General features: G+C 35.5%; 1 protein-coding gene across 2 annotated transcripts in view; it reads right to left on the reverse strand.

Moving 5' to 3' along the window:
- LOC149799718 (serine/threonine-protein kinase TBK1-like) overlaps positions 1 to 19,332 on the reverse strand; it is a 32,240-nt gene extending 12,908 nt beyond the window's left edge. Inside the window, exons 1-13 of one of the 2 annotated variants that reach the window (XM_089959086.1) lie at positions 19,240 to 19,332; positions 18,832 to 18,869; positions 17,726 to 17,845; positions 14,339 to 14,479; positions 13,342 to 13,471; positions 12,632 to 12,722; positions 7,690 to 7,783; positions 6,013 to 6,170; positions 4,149 to 4,259; positions 3,638 to 3,817; positions 2,622 to 2,827; positions 1,682 to 1,832; positions 628 to 853 (exon numbers count right to left, since the gene is read on the reverse strand). In XM_089959086.1, the coding sequence (XP_089815212.1) occupies positions 628 to 853; positions 1,682 to 1,832; positions 2,622 to 2,827; positions 3,638 to 3,817; positions 4,149 to 4,259; positions 6,013 to 6,170; positions 7,690 to 7,783; positions 12,632 to 12,722; positions 13,342 to 13,471; positions 14,339 to 14,479; positions 17,726 to 17,845 (1,608 nt within the window). In that variant the 5' untranslated portion in view covers positions 18,832 to 18,869; positions 19,240 to 19,332. The remainder of the gene's footprint in view (positions 1 to 627; positions 854 to 1,681; positions 1,833 to 2,621; positions 2,828 to 3,637; positions 3,818 to 4,148; positions 4,260 to 6,012; positions 6,171 to 7,689; positions 7,784 to 12,631; positions 12,723 to 13,341; positions 13,472 to 14,338; positions 14,480 to 17,725; positions 17,846 to 18,831; positions 18,870 to 19,239) is intronic. The other variant, XM_089959085.1, reaches the window with a different exon arrangement.
- Positions 19,333 to 19,924: the final 592 nt, after the last annotated feature.

The raw sequence follows: 19,924 nt of genomic DNA on the forward strand, positions 1-19,924 counted from the left end.
AGCACAAAACGTGACTTCTATAAGTACTGATTGCAGTATTTTGTTTCTTCGTTCTGTCTCGGTATTACTTCAGTAAAATGGCAGATTAGGGTTAAAACTGTATATGACAAAGTTGAACTTCATACAGGTAAATTCATGATCATCAGGGCTTAAAATTCTTTGTTAATGACCTGACCAAAAATAATATATTGAATGTTTTTCTCTTTTGACATGTACATTATTACTAAGATCTGACTACAACATTTTTAGCAATAGGTCCAGAGGAGTATTTTTGAAAATTACGCGATTTAAAACCTAATCCTGGGGATTTAAATGTATGATTTCTACTAAAACAATACCAAAGGCCTCATCAACACACACAAACACACACACACACACACACATAATAATAATAATAATGAGGACTTTGTATAGCGCCTAATTTTTAGAAACTCTAAGCGCCTTACAACATTAGACAACACCTATAAGATATATATAACAAGAGTATTGATTACAACAGAGTTCGATGTAAAATCAGGGTGATACAAACATGTTAAATATTGTGTCTATGTGTTTGTTGTTTTTGATCTGAGAAAGAGAGAGGGATGAGAGAGATTTCAGAGAGAGGAATGAGAGAGATTTAATTACCTTAGCTAAACCCGATTTCAGATTTGCAACGACATCTCCTTTATTTACAAATTCCGCTATTTTTTCACTGTCTTTATAAAGCGTCAACTTTAAAAATGGTAACATAGTTCCAAATAACGTTAGACTAGACTCCAAAACTCCCAAGCTTCTTTTTGATTCTGACGCAAGCTTCTTTGTTTCTGATAACCATGCATTTATGGGATTCAGTAAACTCCTGATATATTCCCTGAAATTTAAAGAAAAGCTGTTATTTCTTGGATTGATTAAAGATAAAGTAATAAATATATACCAAAAACGCAGTAATAAGACTGTGGAAAGAAAAGAAAAAGAAAACATGTACTTTATTTGAAGCCAATTTGTGAACATCCTTTGTCTCACTTGAAAGCTACGTACAAGATTTGGTATTCTTCGTACTTAAACTTTGGACCGAAAATCCGTGTGCGGGTGGTGGAGTTAGTAGTGGTTGTGGGGTGTTGTTTGTGGGGTGTTATATATATATATATATATATATATATATATATATATATATATATATATATAAACTTTAATGACAATATTAATAATTTACAGACTACTAAATGGTAGGAATCATTTTGTTATTACCTAGACGATTATAATTATTTGATGATACAAGAACAAAAACAGAAGCTTCCACATTATACGGTGGTTGTTAGTGTTGACAACGACTGGATGTGCACAATCAACCACGGGACAAAATATTTTTTGAGGTATGTGCATGTAAAGTCGTTGTATACTGCAGAACAGAGTTTAAGTGTGATTTAGTGGTAAGCCTATATTTTAATAACGCTCGGCCTTTCGCTAAATTACAGTATGTCTTTAACAGAGAATACCAGTTTACAAAAAATACATAAAATTGCCCCCTGCAATCAATCATCCGATCCGGAAATGAGTACGCTCTTTGAAATATTATGTGCAACTGATTTTAAATTATACTGATTACATTGTCATCAAAATTGTCTTTTAATATTTTCAAATGTAGTTTCAATGGGCGTATACCTGTAATTACAATAGCACACATAATGAAATTATATACCTTAGGTAGAAGATAGACTGTTTAGCACGTTTCTGGCAGCGGACAACTTTTTCTGTGTGAAATTCATAATAATACGCCACAGAACAGCTTCGTTTTGCTAATTTCACATCCTCACTGAGATCACAGGCTAGACTGCACTGTGGAAATTGCACTATGGAAGAAAATATTCAACACTAACCATGTAAAGAAATGTCATGTTTAGAAACATTAATCAAAATGTTGCTTATCAACGGCTCGTTGTTTCAAGTAAAATAGTGCACTTTATCAATGCAATATGGGGGAAAAAAAAGACCGCATGAAGCAAAGCGAACACCCCTTCCTTATGAAAATGCAAGGATCCGGAAGACATGAGTCCTATGAAGAACAAATAATGGCAAATACGTAGTATCGAAAAAAGCATGCCGCTGTCACTTGTGTGTTAAAGGAAGTTTATTTTATAAATGATTCATGCAATATCATAACCGATATACAGTGAAAACTTGATTCTAATACAAATTCTATAATATGCACGGAAACTAAAGCGAGCCATCGATCGCAGATTTAACAAATAATGAGCATACCATTCTCTCCACCCAATGCAAAATGAAGAATGAAATAGGCAACGCTCTGACAATGTTCTTTTCAGAAGTAATTAGTCACGAAGATGAAGAATAGAAAATTCTTGCCTAAGCCAATACCATTTTATATTTATAATGTAAAATTATACTTTGTAGTTATAAATTGTTATGGGTATTAAATATTTAAAGATCACTTAAGTTAATTATTACAAAAAAAAGGATAGGTGTATCGATTAACTATTGGAAAGAAATAAGAAAATCATTAGAAATTTAGACCAAGTTATGTTTCCAAAATCCAATTACTGTAGGATACCTACACTACCTGTATTTTTATTATTTTGTTTTTATAAAAAAAAAACTTTGTGTTGAAGACATTTCAGTACCTGTTTCTAGTATGTAAGGCTTCATTTCTACCAGAGTATCCACGTTGAACAAACAAAGGTCACCTTCTAGAATAATTTTCGGATACTTAGAAATTTCGTCTGTTGTAGACACAATAGTGCGCAGGTCTTTATCTCTACATAACAAAAGTTGATTCTCAAGCATTACACCCGTTTGAGAAGCCACTTCTTCTTGGATGTTTAAGTATCTAGAACAAGGTGAGGTTCAAATTATGTAATTCATAAAATTATTTGAATTAACCGTGTAACTATGTACATGCAAAACTTTCTTAGCAAAGATATTTATAAAATTCTACAAAGGATTAAGTGTTATGTTTCATCAAAGTTCAGTGCTTTCAGATAATACCTCAGCTGATAATGCCCTGCCGCCTTCCAAAATCAGCGTACTAAAAGTACTGAAGAGTTACCCATTAACTTGTCGTTGATTTATGGAAAGAGTAATCTGGATATTTATGGAAAGAGTAATCTGGATATTTATGGAAAGAGTAATCTGGATATTTCTCAAAAAATAGTATTCCAACAGTTATATTCTGAGCATCTTTCAGTGACCAAGCGCTGATATGTTAGATGGGCATGGAAGCATTTGTCAAAAATAATAATTTCATTCCGAGATAGTTTGCAATGGAAAGAGGGTTAATACAAGGATATCCATCATTAGAATACTTCTTTATGATAAAGTTAGAAATTTATTTGGCATTTACTTGCGGTAATTCGATATATCATAATATGTCATCTGTAATGAACTATATTCTCCTATGCATCTTCTTGACCTAAAATTATTTCTGACTTTAAATCGGCAGACAATACGAACTGTTTAGAAATCACAAAAAAGTCTACATATACATGACCCTTATAAAAAAAATAAGCAATTGAGTTAGGTTACTTTTTTAATACTGTATGTTTCTTAATCCTTTACTGTTTGGTCATCATGATGAAATCAATTAGAGAACAAAAGGAGAGGGGACTAACAATTGGAAAAAATGAAAGTTATTACTAACCTATCATTCCCTTTCATATAGAGAACAAAATATGAACATGTCGCCGGTAGAAAGATTTCAATCCGTTTTCTATTGACGATGGATTTAACGTGATCGAAAAACTGTTCAAACGTGTACGCCTTGGATTTGTTTGTCTCCATCAGCCCTGCAAGCACTGGTGTAATTAGCTTTTTTAGAGATCTGTAAGAAGAATTATAGAAACGTCAAGTTTGTCCTACTGATAGTTAGATTTCATTCATTTCTACAATCATTCATTAATTTTGTATATCAATTATGTACTAATTATTTATAATTAGCACTGACTTCATCACTGAATTAACTGCAATGCACATTTCTAAATAAAAGATGTTGGAGCATAATTTATATTAATAATCATTTCAGTTTGTTTGGTTTCATGTTGTTGATGTTGCTGATGTTTTGTAGAAGATAACGCAATATAATAAAGAAAGGTAGTACTCAAATCGATGCAAAATTATTGATATTACATGGAAATAAAAGATAGAGTACTCACTCAGGTAGTAAGCAGGTGTTTGGAAGAACTGTAGACCATGTGATGTTTCCATCAGGTTCTGTTTGTATTGCAGAAATTACCCCAGACTCTTTCTCTGACGTTATTTTATGCCTTAAAGAATATAATCAACATACATTTATTTATTATTTCGCTATAAATGACATTTAAACAATCACATGCAGAAAGAAAACACACTTTCGCTAGAGAAGGATCCTCGATCCATTCCGGTGTACATCTTTATCTACCCTATACGTTGCTGAAAGTGTTTCCAACAAGAGACCTCTTCCGGAGCAAAGAGTTACAGTCCTTAGCAACTGATCTCAAGTGGCCAGTGAGAGAGCTCGTTACACTTGTTAAGTGTTCAAAGTGACTTCCATAATTCGAAAGCAAAACTGACTGACACGTGTGTGTGTGTGTGTGTGTGTGTGTGTGTGTGTGTGTGTGTGTGTCAGTGTGTGTGTGTGTGTGTGTGTGTGTGTGTGTGTGATTTGGATTTTTAACAATGTTTCAATCATATCGCTATGATGATGTCTGCAGTGTGGCAGCTTATAGTGATGTGTATCAGAGGGGCATCATGCTGCAGACATGTAGCATGATGTCCCACCCAGTCACATTATTCTGATACCAAGCCGACCAGTCCTAACACTAACCTCTTAATGCTGAGCGTCAAGCGAGGCAGCTGCTAGTACCGTTTTTTAAAAGTCTTTGGTATGACTCGGCTGGTGTTTAAAGCCACTTAGGCCTCCGTAGCGGTAGGGCTCACTCGGACAGAGGAGAGATGTGTGAGTGATCTGTAAAGGCGAGCACCTTAGGCCACTCGGCCACACGGGGCTACTTTGATCAGAAGTTTAAAACAATAATTGTTTACGGTCCAAAAGTATTGTCCCTCCCTCTACCTCACCCACAACTATCTCCGCCTTCAATGGATCCATCAAAATTCTAAAACATTTGTGTACATAAACAAACTCAGTACCTGCTTTGGTTTGGTTGGGCAGACCAGTTCTAACACAAACCTCTTAATGCTGAGCGCCTAGCGAGGCAGCTGTAAGTACCATTTTTCAAAGTCTTTGGTATGACTCAGCTGGAATTCGAACCCGCGAGCTTTCATCTGAGACGGACGCTCTAACCACTAGGGCCACCGGAGTGGTCTACTACCTTGAGATATGTCATGTTATCTATAGAGGCTGTCATAATTATTCCCAATTGTGTTCCTTGTCGAATGTAACAAACAAGCAATTTTGTTATCTTGTTATCCTTTAGCTGCATCCATTTAGTATGCGGATCGATGGATGCTGTTTCAGCTAGATACAAGGGTTGAATATGAACAATGTAGATTGGCTCCATTGTCTAGTGAAGATGCAGCTACCTGCGCATTTTAAAAGGCCGTTCGTATCATGTTGATTCATAATCATTTATTTACTTGAGAAGTGCCATTTTAAATATCATAAGAAGAGCGCTGACGTTTTCTTTATTATTTTGAAAGGTTCTATAATAAAAGCATGATATATATTCTTTTGAATTTATTAATAAATGAATATAATTAAATGACAGAATGAGCGAAAAAGACACCAGTAAAAGGTTCTTTCAGGCTAACGAAAAGAAGACTCTTCTGTAAAAGTCGTGGATAACTGCTTTAATAGATCTATAGAACAAATTACAAACCAGCGATACTTACGTGAATATGTTTATGCATAGCGTGGTTTGTTGATAGCAGTTTTTAAAATACTTGATATAAATTGTTTTGAATCTTTTTTATAGAATTGAAAGTTGTCAGTATAAAGGTCAGTTAACAGATCAATAACGCTACGTTGATGTCGTTGTTCTCTTTCTTAATAATAATAATAATAATAATAATAATAATTACATCACAGCAGTGTTGTTACGTCCTCCGTATGCTTGAAACGGAAGCTGGCCTGTGGCCACATGATAGATGGTGCAGCCTAAACTCCACAAGTCGACCGAGGCATCAAAATATTGCTGACCAGGCTCCCTTAAAACTGCTCTCTGGTACATATCCGGATGCTGAAATTAATAACATCAATTAATTAGTAATTGACTTTATTGCATGATCAACCCAGATGACACAATATGTTTTGATTTCACCGACAAAATAAGGTTTAGTAAGTTTAGGTATTTAATCCAGTGATATATTTGGTTGACACCCATGTCTAAACTAAAATTGACCAATCCAAATGCCTCGAGCCTAGCGTTATTTCGATGATTCCTGCATTGCATTAGACGTTCAGAACATGCAATATTCTGTCTGAAGAGGCATCAGTTGAACATTTCTGTACCACAAAGAGGAAATCTTCAAATGTTTAATTCCGTTACTGACACAAATATAAACTTTTAATGTTTATAAAAATATGAAGCGTCTTTTAAAAAGTAGAAATTGAATGAAAATTCCTTATAAATTTTATGCGGATCGTAAAATGTAGTTTGCTCCACCTTCTTTTTCGAGGACACCAGTTCGCGTTTGCGCTGTAAAGATTTCCACTATATGTCTACAAGACTACTGGGAGTCGGATACCTGTCATATGGACCGTTTGAAAGAAAAAGAATTAAATAATACAGAATATATTGGTGCGATCGGCTGAATCTTGGATCTGTGGAATACAAGACAAGATTAGGACAATGTGACAATGGAGTGGCACAATCCTAGTGACGGCATATTCATATGACCACGTGAGTTTGTTTAAACATCAGTTCGAATACCTAAAATGACTCGAACAGTGAAGGTTATAGAAAATATAAATAATCAGTTATTTACTGCGTTACTATGCACATTTGCTGCGTATTAAAATTTATATCGACGCCTGGTCACCTGTTCCACGCGCATTCAATGACGTGTATGCAAGTTTCTCAATGTGGTGTGTAGATCATCACTCCACGTGACCCGTCCTTTTTGCCCTTTCATCATTATTAGGACAGTGTTAAACATGAAGATTGCACTGTGCATGGTTCAAAAAAGCGAAATAGTAGTGTTCTCATGTGAGGCAAGCTCTGCACTACCCTAAACGCATTTCTCCAGTTTACGAATGTTTCAAATTAGAGTTCAACCCACCTGAAACCGACAGATCGTTTAGGTTAATCTCTTTGTCGTGTTTATGGTCGTTGATTTGTATATAAAAGTATCGATTACAGAATAATGCTAACAAAAATCATCTTTCAGTTTTTTTTTTCTAGTTGAAACTATATATATATATATATATATATATATATATATATATATATATATATATATATACTGAAAAAAGCAAATGCCTCTTTATTCTCTAGATGAAAACGAAATCGTAAAGAAATGGGGGAATTCTATAAACTGATTTACGCTACTAGCCTACTACTACTACTACTACTACTGTTATTATTATTACATACAGATGACACAGAATCAGTTCAGCGCGATCGAATAAACATTTAGCTATCACCTCTTACATACATTTTTCTATGAATTAATATTGTTTAAAACGTATTTTAAAAACAATACTGGAAAAAGTGTATGTTCTACCATGGATTTAGAGAAGGAAAATGTGTTACATGCCAGATATTCCTCAGTGCCGTATATACTCTGAAACTGCTCTTCGTCATGTCCCAATTGTTTTGCAGCGCCGAAGTCGGTAAGCTTATAAACAGACCTGAAAGAAAATGGGAAAAAATGAAGCTAGATGTGTGTGTGTGTGTGTGTGTGTGTGTGAGAGAGAGAGAGAGAGAGAGAGGTGGCGAGTTGGGGACGGGTCATTTTGTCCAAGTTGCTGAAAGAAATGAAGTTGTTACCGTAAAATAGAGACCATATTCAATGACACTGAATTGTCAAGCACAACATGCACTAGCACTGATCTGCAGCAAAATTTCGAAAACACAAAACGCCGCGAGATCAATGTTTGGTGTGATTTAAATTTTAACGCAGCTTTAACAATTTTAGTCATATCGCTACGGTATGGAAGTTAATAGTGATGTCCCTCTGCGGCATCATATCGCCTCCCAGCCAAATTATCCTGACACCAGGCTGACCAGTCCTAACACTAACACTTATAACACTAGATTATTAATGCTGAGCACCAAGCGATTCAGCTGCTAGTATCATTCTTTTAAGTCTTTGGCATGACTCGGCCGGGGTTCGAACGCTCGACCTTTCGCATCCGAGGCGGACGATCTAACCCTTACTCCACCGGAACGGTAAATGTTCGGTTAGAGTTTTTGTTAGTTACGTGTTAAATGGGATTGAGTTTAAAAGAAGGCTTAAAACTAGGACTGAGGAAGTCATTCGAGTTTTGCCAGGTATTCGACTTATTGTTGTATGAGCTCTCGAAGATTTTGAGCCAACCCATATTCATGTTATCTCGCCATAACCAAAAACAAAGAAATTGAGAAACAAATTATGAAAGGAGAGTTTTCTGAAAATATATTTTTAAAATTCAAAACTAATTACGGACATTGTTTAAGCTTAGAATTATTTTAATGGGCTAAACCAAGATCGACTGACATTGTGCAGTGATCTGCCAGCTCTGAAAGCCAGTGAGCCCCTTACTGTATAAAGCAATTGAAACTGAACAAAATGGTCAACTTGAAAATCGAAGGGGCTACCAGTAAATGTTGATTGGACCAGCAACTCTTAGTTTCTTTTATTGGAGCAGAAATATAAGCTATATTTCAACTGGTCAACTGGTCATGTAGGGGGGTCCAATCAAAACATTATTTCACAGTAACTATTATGCTTCTCTTGCAAACTAATACTAGCCAATCATAGGACGATCCCTGAACTATTGGTAAGGAAATGGAGCTTGGGGATTCGACAGTTAAATAAAAATATAATTTTGAGAGAAGAATTATGACTGGAAAAATAAATAAGTTGATAAAAAGAAATATATTTGTTGATAAACGTGTTAACATGCCTTATGATAAAAGATAACGACATATATGTTCGCATAAAACCTACAACGAATCATGCTTACTCAAAGCGTTGCTCTTACTTCAAATAACCTACATGGTGTCCCTTTAATCATGCGACATATGAGGATGTGCCACGAATTTCTTGCGAAGCAAAGAACAAGCTAAATAATGTCACTTCCTAGTTGTGTGATAGTAGGTTTAGTTATATATCCCAAGTCCCATTTAAGTGAAGAATACATGTTGTGCAAATATTATTTTCATCATCGTGCGAGCATGTTTGTGTGCGTGTCTGTGTGTTTGCGTGAGAGAGAGAGAGAGAGAGAGAGAGAGAGAGAGAGAGAGAGAGAGAGAGAGTTTTTGGTGACATAGTGTAAATGGGTATATCAGAGACATTGGCACAGTGAAAGAGTTTTCATCCATCCCAGAAGAATGGGTGGTTCGAAATGGGAAGGGTTGGGGTCTACTATTTGCTCAATCAAAATCTGATCAAAACATTGTACGAAGAAAATAAATAACAACTTGTACTCTATGAAGTCATAAAGGATCGGTTTCTTATCTTATGATTTTGAAGTGGACCTGGTGCATTTTGACCAAAGAACAATCACTATCACATGTGTGGTATATATATATATATATATATATATATATATATATATATATATATATATATATATATATATATATATATATATATATATATATATATATATATATATATATATGTGTGTGTGTGTGTGTGTGTGTGTGTGTGTGTGTGTGTGTGTGTGTGGTTTCTTAACGTAACTTCAACAATTTTTACTTATATCGCTACGATGTCTCTGCAGTGTGGCAGATTATAGCAATGTCTAGCACTGGGGCATCATGCCACAGACATGTCCCACCCATATATCACATCTACAGGTCTATAAAACACTTCACAATGGCGTTTATGTCCACACACACACACACACACACACACACACGTCACTTTTAGCGGCATAGATATGTGAGATATTTGTAAAAGAATCTGTCCGAAGGAACCAGTAGAATCTCTTAAACACAGAACCTTTCTTAATCTGTTCAAGCGGAGATATACAAGACATTCGAACAATTAATTTCATTATTTACAATGGCAAAGATATTAATAAAACGTGGCACGAATCTGACTCCATTAGTGTGTGGAAATTTGTGTATATCAATCTGAGAGAATAATTTCAACATTTTTAAATGTATTTCTATTTCAAAGTAGATTACTTGTAAACTGTTGGAGAAAAATATTGTATTACTGCCTTAAAGTACTTTTAAATGACGTACTAACGACAATCTGTCAAAGAAAAGTAAAATGCGTGATGCTTTTGTGCTATGATTTATTATTAGAAAACACTTACGACTTAGATATTCATATCTTTATTTCAATTACAATGTTGGGACAGACAGACATACAGAGAGAAAGATGGAGATGGATGTGGGAATATGCTATCGTGATGACATAGTGTTGATGCGTGAATCAGAGAGGAGTGGGCATGGAAGGATTTTTCATTCATCCCAGAAGTATAGGCGATTCAGAATGGGAGGGGATGGGATCTACTCTTTCCTCAGCCAACCTCTGCTCAAAACATTGTACAGAGACGATAAATAACAGCTGGTCTCAATACTCTATTACATCGAAATGGCGGAGTTTGTTATGATTTTGAAAGGGACCTGGTGTATTCTGACTAAAGAACAATCCCTATCACGTGCGTGGTGTATGCATATCTATAGTAAGCTCAAGGGTAATAAACCAGAACCAAAATTATATAAATAGTTTCAAAGTCCATTAAGAAAGTCACACTGATTGTCATTACGGTCACCAATCTATTGAGGGTTGTTTTTGTTTTACATATATAATTTTAGTGACGAAGGTGAAGAATGACAAGTTCGAACACCATTTTGCCACATAAATATCCTACATTACAAAAAAATGTCCCATATTCGAAATCACAATTAGCTTTTTGTATTCGTGTAGCATGTTCTGCGTAGAAGAGAAATGTTAGAGGGTATCCACCCGATTGCTCATTTATGATTTAGCCTGTTTACTTCGTGCCGGTTAAAAAGTAGGATTTTTATTATATGCTATTATTACTTCTTGTATTTGTTACGGGACTACCTGTTAGGTGAGTAGCACACAATTTATAAAGTTACTGCGCTCCTGCTTACCGTTTAGAAAAATTAAAGCATATACTATTTCCCTTTCACCAAGCAAAGGAAACAAATTTTATCTGATACTTCTGACTTTGAACCGTACTTATTTTGCCCAAAGTTCTGATATCATAGTATTAGTCCAAAACTGTACAGCGTCATGGTTGTTTACGTACTTTCATGCGTACACAGCCATTCATGTTTCATTTTAAATGACGTATTAGTAGCAGAGTTCAATCAACTCTTCACAATGCGCAGTGTATCTAGTGCTCTGCCATTCGAGAAAATCTTTCACAATTTACGTCAATAGGGAAAAAAGAAAGTTTAACGAGGAATAGACATGGGGAATGTAAATACCTTGAAAGCAAGTCTTAAACATAGGTAAATGTTTCCTCTCTGCACCGGTTATTGATCGTGCATAATTAAAATATAATCCACTGATAATCCATAATCGATATCAACCATTATATCAACCAATCAGACATCGACATTACCTCACCTAAAGCGGCGATTTACACTGTGTTTATCCCTACAACTCTGATATATTTAGTGACAAAACATAATACAAAAACAAAGCTGCTTTTTATTTTGGGAGGAATGATATCAGTGAAAAGCATTGTATCGTTCGTTTCTATGATTTTACTCGCTGTAATACAATATTGGTCAGGAAACACAGCGGTTACAGTCTTACTTAAGATCAGAGTTAACTGTATGTTTTCGCTTGCCAGAAGAGGCCATTAACTCGTATTGTAAAATCACGATCCTGTGGTAAGCAAATCTTAAATTCGGTCACACATTAATTTACGCACTAATCATGCGTGTACCGGTCTGAGCTGTAAAAACAAGAACAAAACAAATACCAATCTATCGATTACATCTATGGTGATAGCTAATTCAGCAATAACAATTTGTGTTTACCGTAGTCACGTTGTTGCTAGGTACTAAGTAAGCCATCTTTGTTGGTCTTTATTTTTCTGATAAAATGAAAATGATCCCCCTTTGCTTCAATGGCAACTTCGACAATTTTTACAGCATTTTGCCTTAGATAAACAACATCCCCGCTGTTGTATACACGCTGTAAATAGCAATACAATGTACGTAGCAACACATAAACCATACACATATTAAAACTAAAAACAATAATACATTATCTTTAGAATGGAAGCTAAGGTAATAACACAGTGAATGAGACGTTTAAAATACTGAAACAAAATAAAATAATAAAACCAATTATTTGAACTATCTTTCTAACTTTCAGTTCAGAAATATATTAGCCATGTTGTTCTCGCTCTACTCCTAAGTCATTAAAAAAATCATTAATTAGTTTTGCTTTTTCCTTATCATAAGTTTAAATATATGTATACCTTGTACATGTCTCTCCTTCCCTATCCCCCCACCCTGTCTCAACAACGATGAAAGAAATTAAATATACATACCTTCCATTATCCTCTATAAATCTCATAATATTTCCTGGTTTGATATCGCGATGAGTGATTCCTGTTGATCGAAGGTATTCTATTCCTCCCTCTGGAAAATACGATATCATGTATTTCATATACATGTATATATTTTGCACACCCACGTGTGTGTGTGTGTGTGTGTATATATATATGCATGTATGCATGCATACATCCATACATGCATGCGTACGTACGTACTTACATACATACATACACACACATACATACATCCATGCATACGTACGTACGTACGTACATACACACACACACACATACATACATACATACATACATGCATACAAATATACATACATACATGCATGCATACATACATACACACACACACACATACATACATACATACATACATACATACATACATACATACATACATACTGATTTTTTGTAGGTTCAGTATATTTAACACATTTTTGGCTACATTATGCCAAGGAAATGGGAGCTAAGTGACTCTCCCAAAAATGCACTGTGACAGCCAATCTGGGCTGGCCTGGCGTGAATCGAACCTGCGACTATTTGATTATGAGTCTGACGCTCCACTACATTTTAAAACTCAGTAGATGTCTATATCAACAAAGTTTTCTTTTTAGTTTGTACCGGGCATTTAAGAGGGTTGTGAGTGTATTACATTTACTTCAAAATCCGATCACATGATTTTCGCCACTTACCTATATCTCCAAGGAATATAAGGAATTCTTCTTCCGGAAATCCAAAACCATATTGAGGCTGCTCAAGCATGGTATGTAAGCTGCCGCCCTGACAGTACGGCATAACAAGAACTTCATTTCCGGTTGATAGCTATAAAAAAATTTATTAGACAAATAAAATTCGACCTGCCAAACAAATCAAAAGTCAAACTTAACAAACTCCTGATATATCTACTACTGCTAACTAAAATATTCTAAGGTAGTGTAGTGGACAATTTGAAATGCTGTATAACTTTCAACTTATCAGTCTCTTAAATTAGGAATACTGGTTAATTGATACACGATACAATTAAATAAAGGTCATTTGAATGATATTTGGTCGGATTCAGTAAATATAACTGATGAACTAATTTACACTGCAAAACAAATGAAGAAAAAAAAACCCACCGGAAACATTGTATAAAAATTAGAAACATCAATTCTGGACGAACTTATTTCTCAGCTTCATTAGAATGAGCCATAGCCAAATTGAAGGAACATTATTCAACTGTAAGGATTAAAAAACACCATGTTTCTATCTTGTTACTGCGATGAGGATATCATAAGTCCATCTAACAGTCTTAATCGACACACAAATACAAAACGTATTTGTATGGTCAAAGATATATATTTGAGAGGAAAACAACAAACAAATAACCAAAGAATTCAATGATGATTTTTTTTTTCACTTTCATTTTAAAACACGTTTAAAACAAATCTCCTTATAACAAGTCTCCTGGTAATTGTTCTCTCTCTCTCTCTCTCTCTCTCTCTCGTCACCGCTGATGTTAAACTTGAAACTGAACAAAAGTAGACATATACTTTTTGTATTTCTTTTTTCTTTCTTTGTTTTTTTTCTCTGTCAATTCTTTTTCTTTTCTTGCTCTTTCGTTTCTACGTAACTTTCTTCCTTCCTTTACAATGTTAAACTCATCAACAAAAGGCAAAAACGTAAAATGTCAATAACGTTAATACACACCTCATATTCGGATGCCACAAATTTGATAACATTTCTGTGATCCAAGTTTTTTAACAATTCTATCTCTCGTTTCCGTGAAATTGCTAAGGTCCTAGATTCTCGTGGATTAAACAGTTTAATGGCACAAACATCTCCCGTTACCTGAGTAGAAAGAAAGAAAAAATGGTAACTTTGAGTCAGGCTATGCTGATTTTCCAGGTTTGGAATTGCCAATTTATATTTTGCATGCTTCTTTTAGCACAGTAATATATCATTAATAATAGAAGATTCCAAGATAGAGAAAACTCGGTCTCTGGTCAGACTGAGTTAAAATATCTTATGTTAAGCACGTATAAATGATACGTGTATTTTAGACATAGTTTCCTTTGATGGAATCGGAAGGTCGCAAGATCAGAAGAAAAAAACAAAGAATCGTGGATCATGGGTCCTACTGACGCTTTCTTAAGTTTCCAAAAATACATAGATTTTACTAACACAAAAATGTGAAATTTGTAATAAAATAAACGCCCCAATCATTAAAATCAGATCTCTACTGTTCTGCGTCAAAATCTGACAGCGATCGCTTATGGATCATGTTTTGGTGGCCTATGCTATTACCGTAATCACTAATTTTATCAGCCATTCAGATGACGTCTTGTATCTTGGCGTTTGGGAGACTGAGCAGTATGGCTGAAAAGCGTCAGTGTGTGCCGAACGATTTGATTCACTTTCAAATATATGAAAGCTGCATTTCTACTGTCTAATTCAGAGGTCACCAGAAGATGGTCCCAAACAGATTGCTGTCAGATCTTCTCGTCAGACCTTGCAGATCTGATTTAATCAGATTGATAAATGTCCAGTATTCCGTGTTTTCAGTGCACAAAAGTTGCACATAGCGGTCCATGGACCACTACCAATCAGTGGGTTTTGGGTTTGATTGGAACGTTGCACAGACAAGCCTGAGTCGGCTTTGGGGATTTGTAACTGGTCAAAGCACTGTAACCACACTCTGCTAGCATATCCAGCACAGCTGATATTACGTATTTTTAACATATTTACAGCTTTAACCTATTGCTTTTAGATAACCGAACTCCACGTTTGGAAAAATGGTTATTTCATTCAAAAATGATATGGAAATATCATAGTGTACCTTGAACTTGTCAATTCCCACGCTTCTGGTTAATTTCAGCTCAAATAATAAGTTTAGCATTGCAGCAAACTAAAACTGTAATCCGTAGCACATTTTTTTTTACCACTTTGTACGCCCTCTCACACAAAATAGACTATTCCATTTTTAGAAAATGAGAGCTCAAGGTCAATCATTGATACTTTCATTTGATAAAATAAAGATAATGTGCTAAAGTCTTTAAACTGTGGTTACGTTTTTGTTCGAGTACATATGACAACTCAGACTATACACACGTCATGCAGTAAATAAAAAGATCGAAACATGACAACTGAAAACAATATGACATACATAGAGTGATTGAGTAAGGAGAATTTCGATTGGACGCTGAAAACAGCAGTCCGATAATGCAAGTAAAGGTAATTCGCAGAATTAAGACTAAATAAGTGATGTTTTTTAGAGCAAGACAGGTATGCTTATTTCTGCTTACATTTTGTACGAACTGACCTGTTTTTTAAGTTAAGGTAGATGTTTTCAATGCATATATATATATATATATATATATATATATATATATATATATATATATATATATATATGCGTTTTAAACCCTACTTTATACATTATGTTCCATTTAGTGACCCTGCAACAAACATGCTCATATTATATTCAGGAAGCTCATAGATTACACTGACGATTTATTTGGTTTGTTTACCGTGTGTAATCGTTCTAGTTTTCATTTCCTGTCAACTATTTATCTTTCTTCTTCTCCTTCTTCCTGTTTCTTCTATACACAAAAGCAATAAAATATGAAAATGGGACACAACTATTTTTTCCAATTACATTCTGTTTGTTTTTTGTTACATATCACGTACATATCTGACGATTTCTTCATTAAATTACACAAATCATCCCATAGCCTTTGATGGGTATGAAAAGATACAAGTCTTTAAAGGTAACCAATGGTTTTCGACTGAGAAACAGTTAAGTTGGCTTCTGCTAAACAGACATAAAGCTTGTGTGGATATTCCACACTACAAATAGCTCCGACTACAAAAATTATATTGTTGAAATAGCACACGCTGCCCTGGCTTTGAGTGTTATTTGTTTATAAATACCATATTCATGCAAGTGAAACCGATCTTCCATATAAAACTGTTTACAAACTAGGCAGAATTTAACGGGTTGGCTTTTGCTTTTGATCGTAATTCTAGCTTTGGTTCCAAATATAACTTGTACAGTGTTTTTTATGTTGCTCGACAGTATTTTTATACGAGAAATATTTTTTAGATCATAGCACACACTAAAGGGGAAGTATTCCAAAATTGTCTAAAAATAAACCGAATGTTCCCGATATGGTGACAGAAGCATACGTGACACTGAACATAGAAATTTTTCAAGAATGTTCCAGATTGACAATCAGGAACATTCCCTATCACGAAACCAGGTCAAAAAAGTAAACACTTCGAGAACGGTCGACGTGGAAAATCAGAAATATGCAAAATCATCAAACTTTGTTCAAAGTAGTCCCTGTTTTAATTTTAAAACAAACCCGTGCAACAGTCCTGCTGTGATCAATACTGCGTAAAACATTTGCCAAAAGAAAGGTGTGCCGATGTGAAGTTGAGGTTAAGAGGTGATACAGACAGGCAGATAAAATTTGTAATATGTCTTTTGGTTTTCGTTTCTTTTCTTTCTATTTTTATCTCTTTTAAGGCATATATCTTAACTCAAATTATTGGTTTTAATCCCCGACTTCTGAGTTTATTATTTCTACTATTACAATAATGCCAGTACGATATTTCTTTAAAAAGACAAATTGGAAAATGAACTCTCATCATCTGAAAATGGTTTACTAACCATTTTATAAAAATATAGTATACGCGTAGCTCGCGTTCCTAGATTATAACTTCGGCTTTAACATAATACAAAATCTTAACATCATGCTCTCTCTCTCTCTCTCTCTCTCTCTCTCTCTTCAGTAACAGATTTGTTTTTTAACAAGGAAGTGTATAAAATATACTACTAAGCAGCTTTACTTCCTAGACGGCTTAACAAAGAGATCGAGTGTTTTTTTTTAAATATATCTTCATTGTTTAGTATGATATCAGCACAAATGTCACTAAAGGATTTTACTGCACATATTTAGACATAATGAAGAAATTATTTTATTCTCTCTCTCTCTCTCTCTCTCTCTCTCTCGTTCCAGAGATGGGGAATCATACAATTCAGGTTTTAATTTGTTTTGTTTTTCCAACCCTTATGTAAGAGTTCTGACGTACTTTATGCCGACCCAAGTATACATCTGCTGTTGCGCCCTTTCCGATGCAGTCAGCATTATTCCAGACGTAATTCTCGGAGCGACTAAGCGGGCCGCTCTTTTCGTTGCCATTCGATTGCATCTGAAATAAGACAAAAGTATCGGTTTGCAACTTTTCTGTATGTCTGTCTTTCACAGTGAAAGTATGTATGTATACACGAATGATTGATTAAATTACTTTATTTTCTACTGAATAGCAATTACATAAGGTTTATAAAATTCAGGATAATGCATACTGATCTTGGAGAACGACAAAGAATAGACTTAGGAAAAACCGCTCCGGTGGCCTAGTGGTTAGAGCGTCCGCCTCGGATGCGGGAGGTCGTGGGTTCGATCCCCGGCCGAGTCATACCAGAGACTTACAAAAATGGTACTAACAGCTGCCTCGCTTGGCGTTCAGCATTAAAAGGTTAGTGTTAGGACTGGTCGGCTTGGTGTCAGGATAATGTGACTGGGTGGGACATCATGCTACATGTCTGCGGCATGATGCCCCAGTGCTAGACATCACTATAAACTGCCACATTGCAGACATCGTAGCGATATGACTGAAAAATTGTTAAAGCTATGTTAAAAATCAAAATCACAAAATCACAAATCACAACCATTACAAAAGTCCTAATCCTGTCCTTAATGTAAATAAATTAATCCTTCCTTAAATACTAATCTACTAATACTAATCTACTAATCCTGTCCTGAATATGATGATGACAAATGCTTTTAAACCTTGAGGGGTGGGGTGGGCGTGGTATTGCAAATGTTTAACATTTCAGCAATTAACATATCTAAAATATGGCGAGACCTGAGTCAGTTGAACAATAATACACTTTCATTCAATTAAAACTGTTACATGGATGTAGTATTACTTCATTGGGTATGGGTCAAATAAGTGTGGATGTGGGTGTGGGTGTGTGTGTGTGTGTGTGTGTACGGTTATTTTGTCTTCTCTGTTGGCAACATTGATTAAATAATATTAATTCGAACACAAATAAAATGAGCTCATAACTGGTTGGAAATTTTGTTCGTTACATATAATTATCTGTTTGACAGTATATGTACACGTGGACTAACCTGTCTTTTGACAAAGTTTCTATCCAGTTAAAGAGTACCTGAAATGAAAAAATGCGATTTATCCGACTACAGAAAGACACCAAAATAAAATTAGCATAAATTCGTTGGGAAACGTATGCCTTCAGGAGATTCTAAATTCTTTCAGCGTATATTCATGCCTTCACACACACACACACACGCGCGCGCGCGCGCGCCAGTATACCCACACCCTTTTTCGCCAAAATGTGTTACATAACTCAGTCATCTAAAGCCAGCTATCCACAACGTTTCGTAATAATTAGGCCTACTAACTAACCCACGTGACTCAATAGTGATAGCGGCGATACAACAAATTTGCAAAAGTAGAAGGGGGATAACAGTGTTAAACCGCATTTCTTCATAATGATCATTTAATAATGTAAAGCTTACCTGAGACATTATGTAAAATATAATGTATTCAATAACTCCATCTTGTGCTGAACTGAGGGCTGGTTAAGATACTCAGCTTTTAACGCATATGATGACGCGTTTTGGAGTTTCCAATTTCTATTTATAGAATTCAAGTACGTGCGTGCTAGTAGCACTGAAGAGCGATTCAAAGCAGTGTACGATACAGAGGCGTAGCTGGGGGCTGGGGGGTGGGGCAGGGGGGTACATATGTCCCCGGGCGCCAAGGTACAGGGGCGCCAAAATGAGGCTTACAACGTTACATTATAATAAGTAAACAAGGGTAATATTCAAAAATGTGATTAAACGGGGAGGGGGCTGGGGCGCCAATTTTATAGTTCGTCCCCGGGCGCAAAATATCATAGCTACGCCTCTGGTACGATACGGCTATGGTTGTTGCTGTTGTAGGGTTTAACGCCATTTTTCAGCACAAGATAGGCTATACATGGCGACCAGTATAATTGGTGGAGGAAGAACCCTGGAAAACGCCTGAAAGAACCACCGACCCACGAGAAGCTACTGGCAGGCTTTATCACGTACCCACGTTAGCCGAGCCTGAGACTCGAACTCACGCAGACAGAGGTGAGATGGCAGTGATCCGTAACGGTAAGCGCTTTAGACCACTCAGCCACTCGGGGCCCCGATATGGCTATGGAGAGGATCTAGG

Source organism: Sinohyriopsis cumingii, chromosome 5, assembly GCF_028554795.1.
Source record: "Sinohyriopsis cumingii isolate HCF-2022 chromosome 5, ASM2855479v2, whole genome shotgun sequence".
Taxonomy (NCBI): domain Eukaryota; kingdom Metazoa; phylum Mollusca; class Bivalvia; order Unionida; family Unionidae; genus Sinohyriopsis; species Sinohyriopsis cumingii.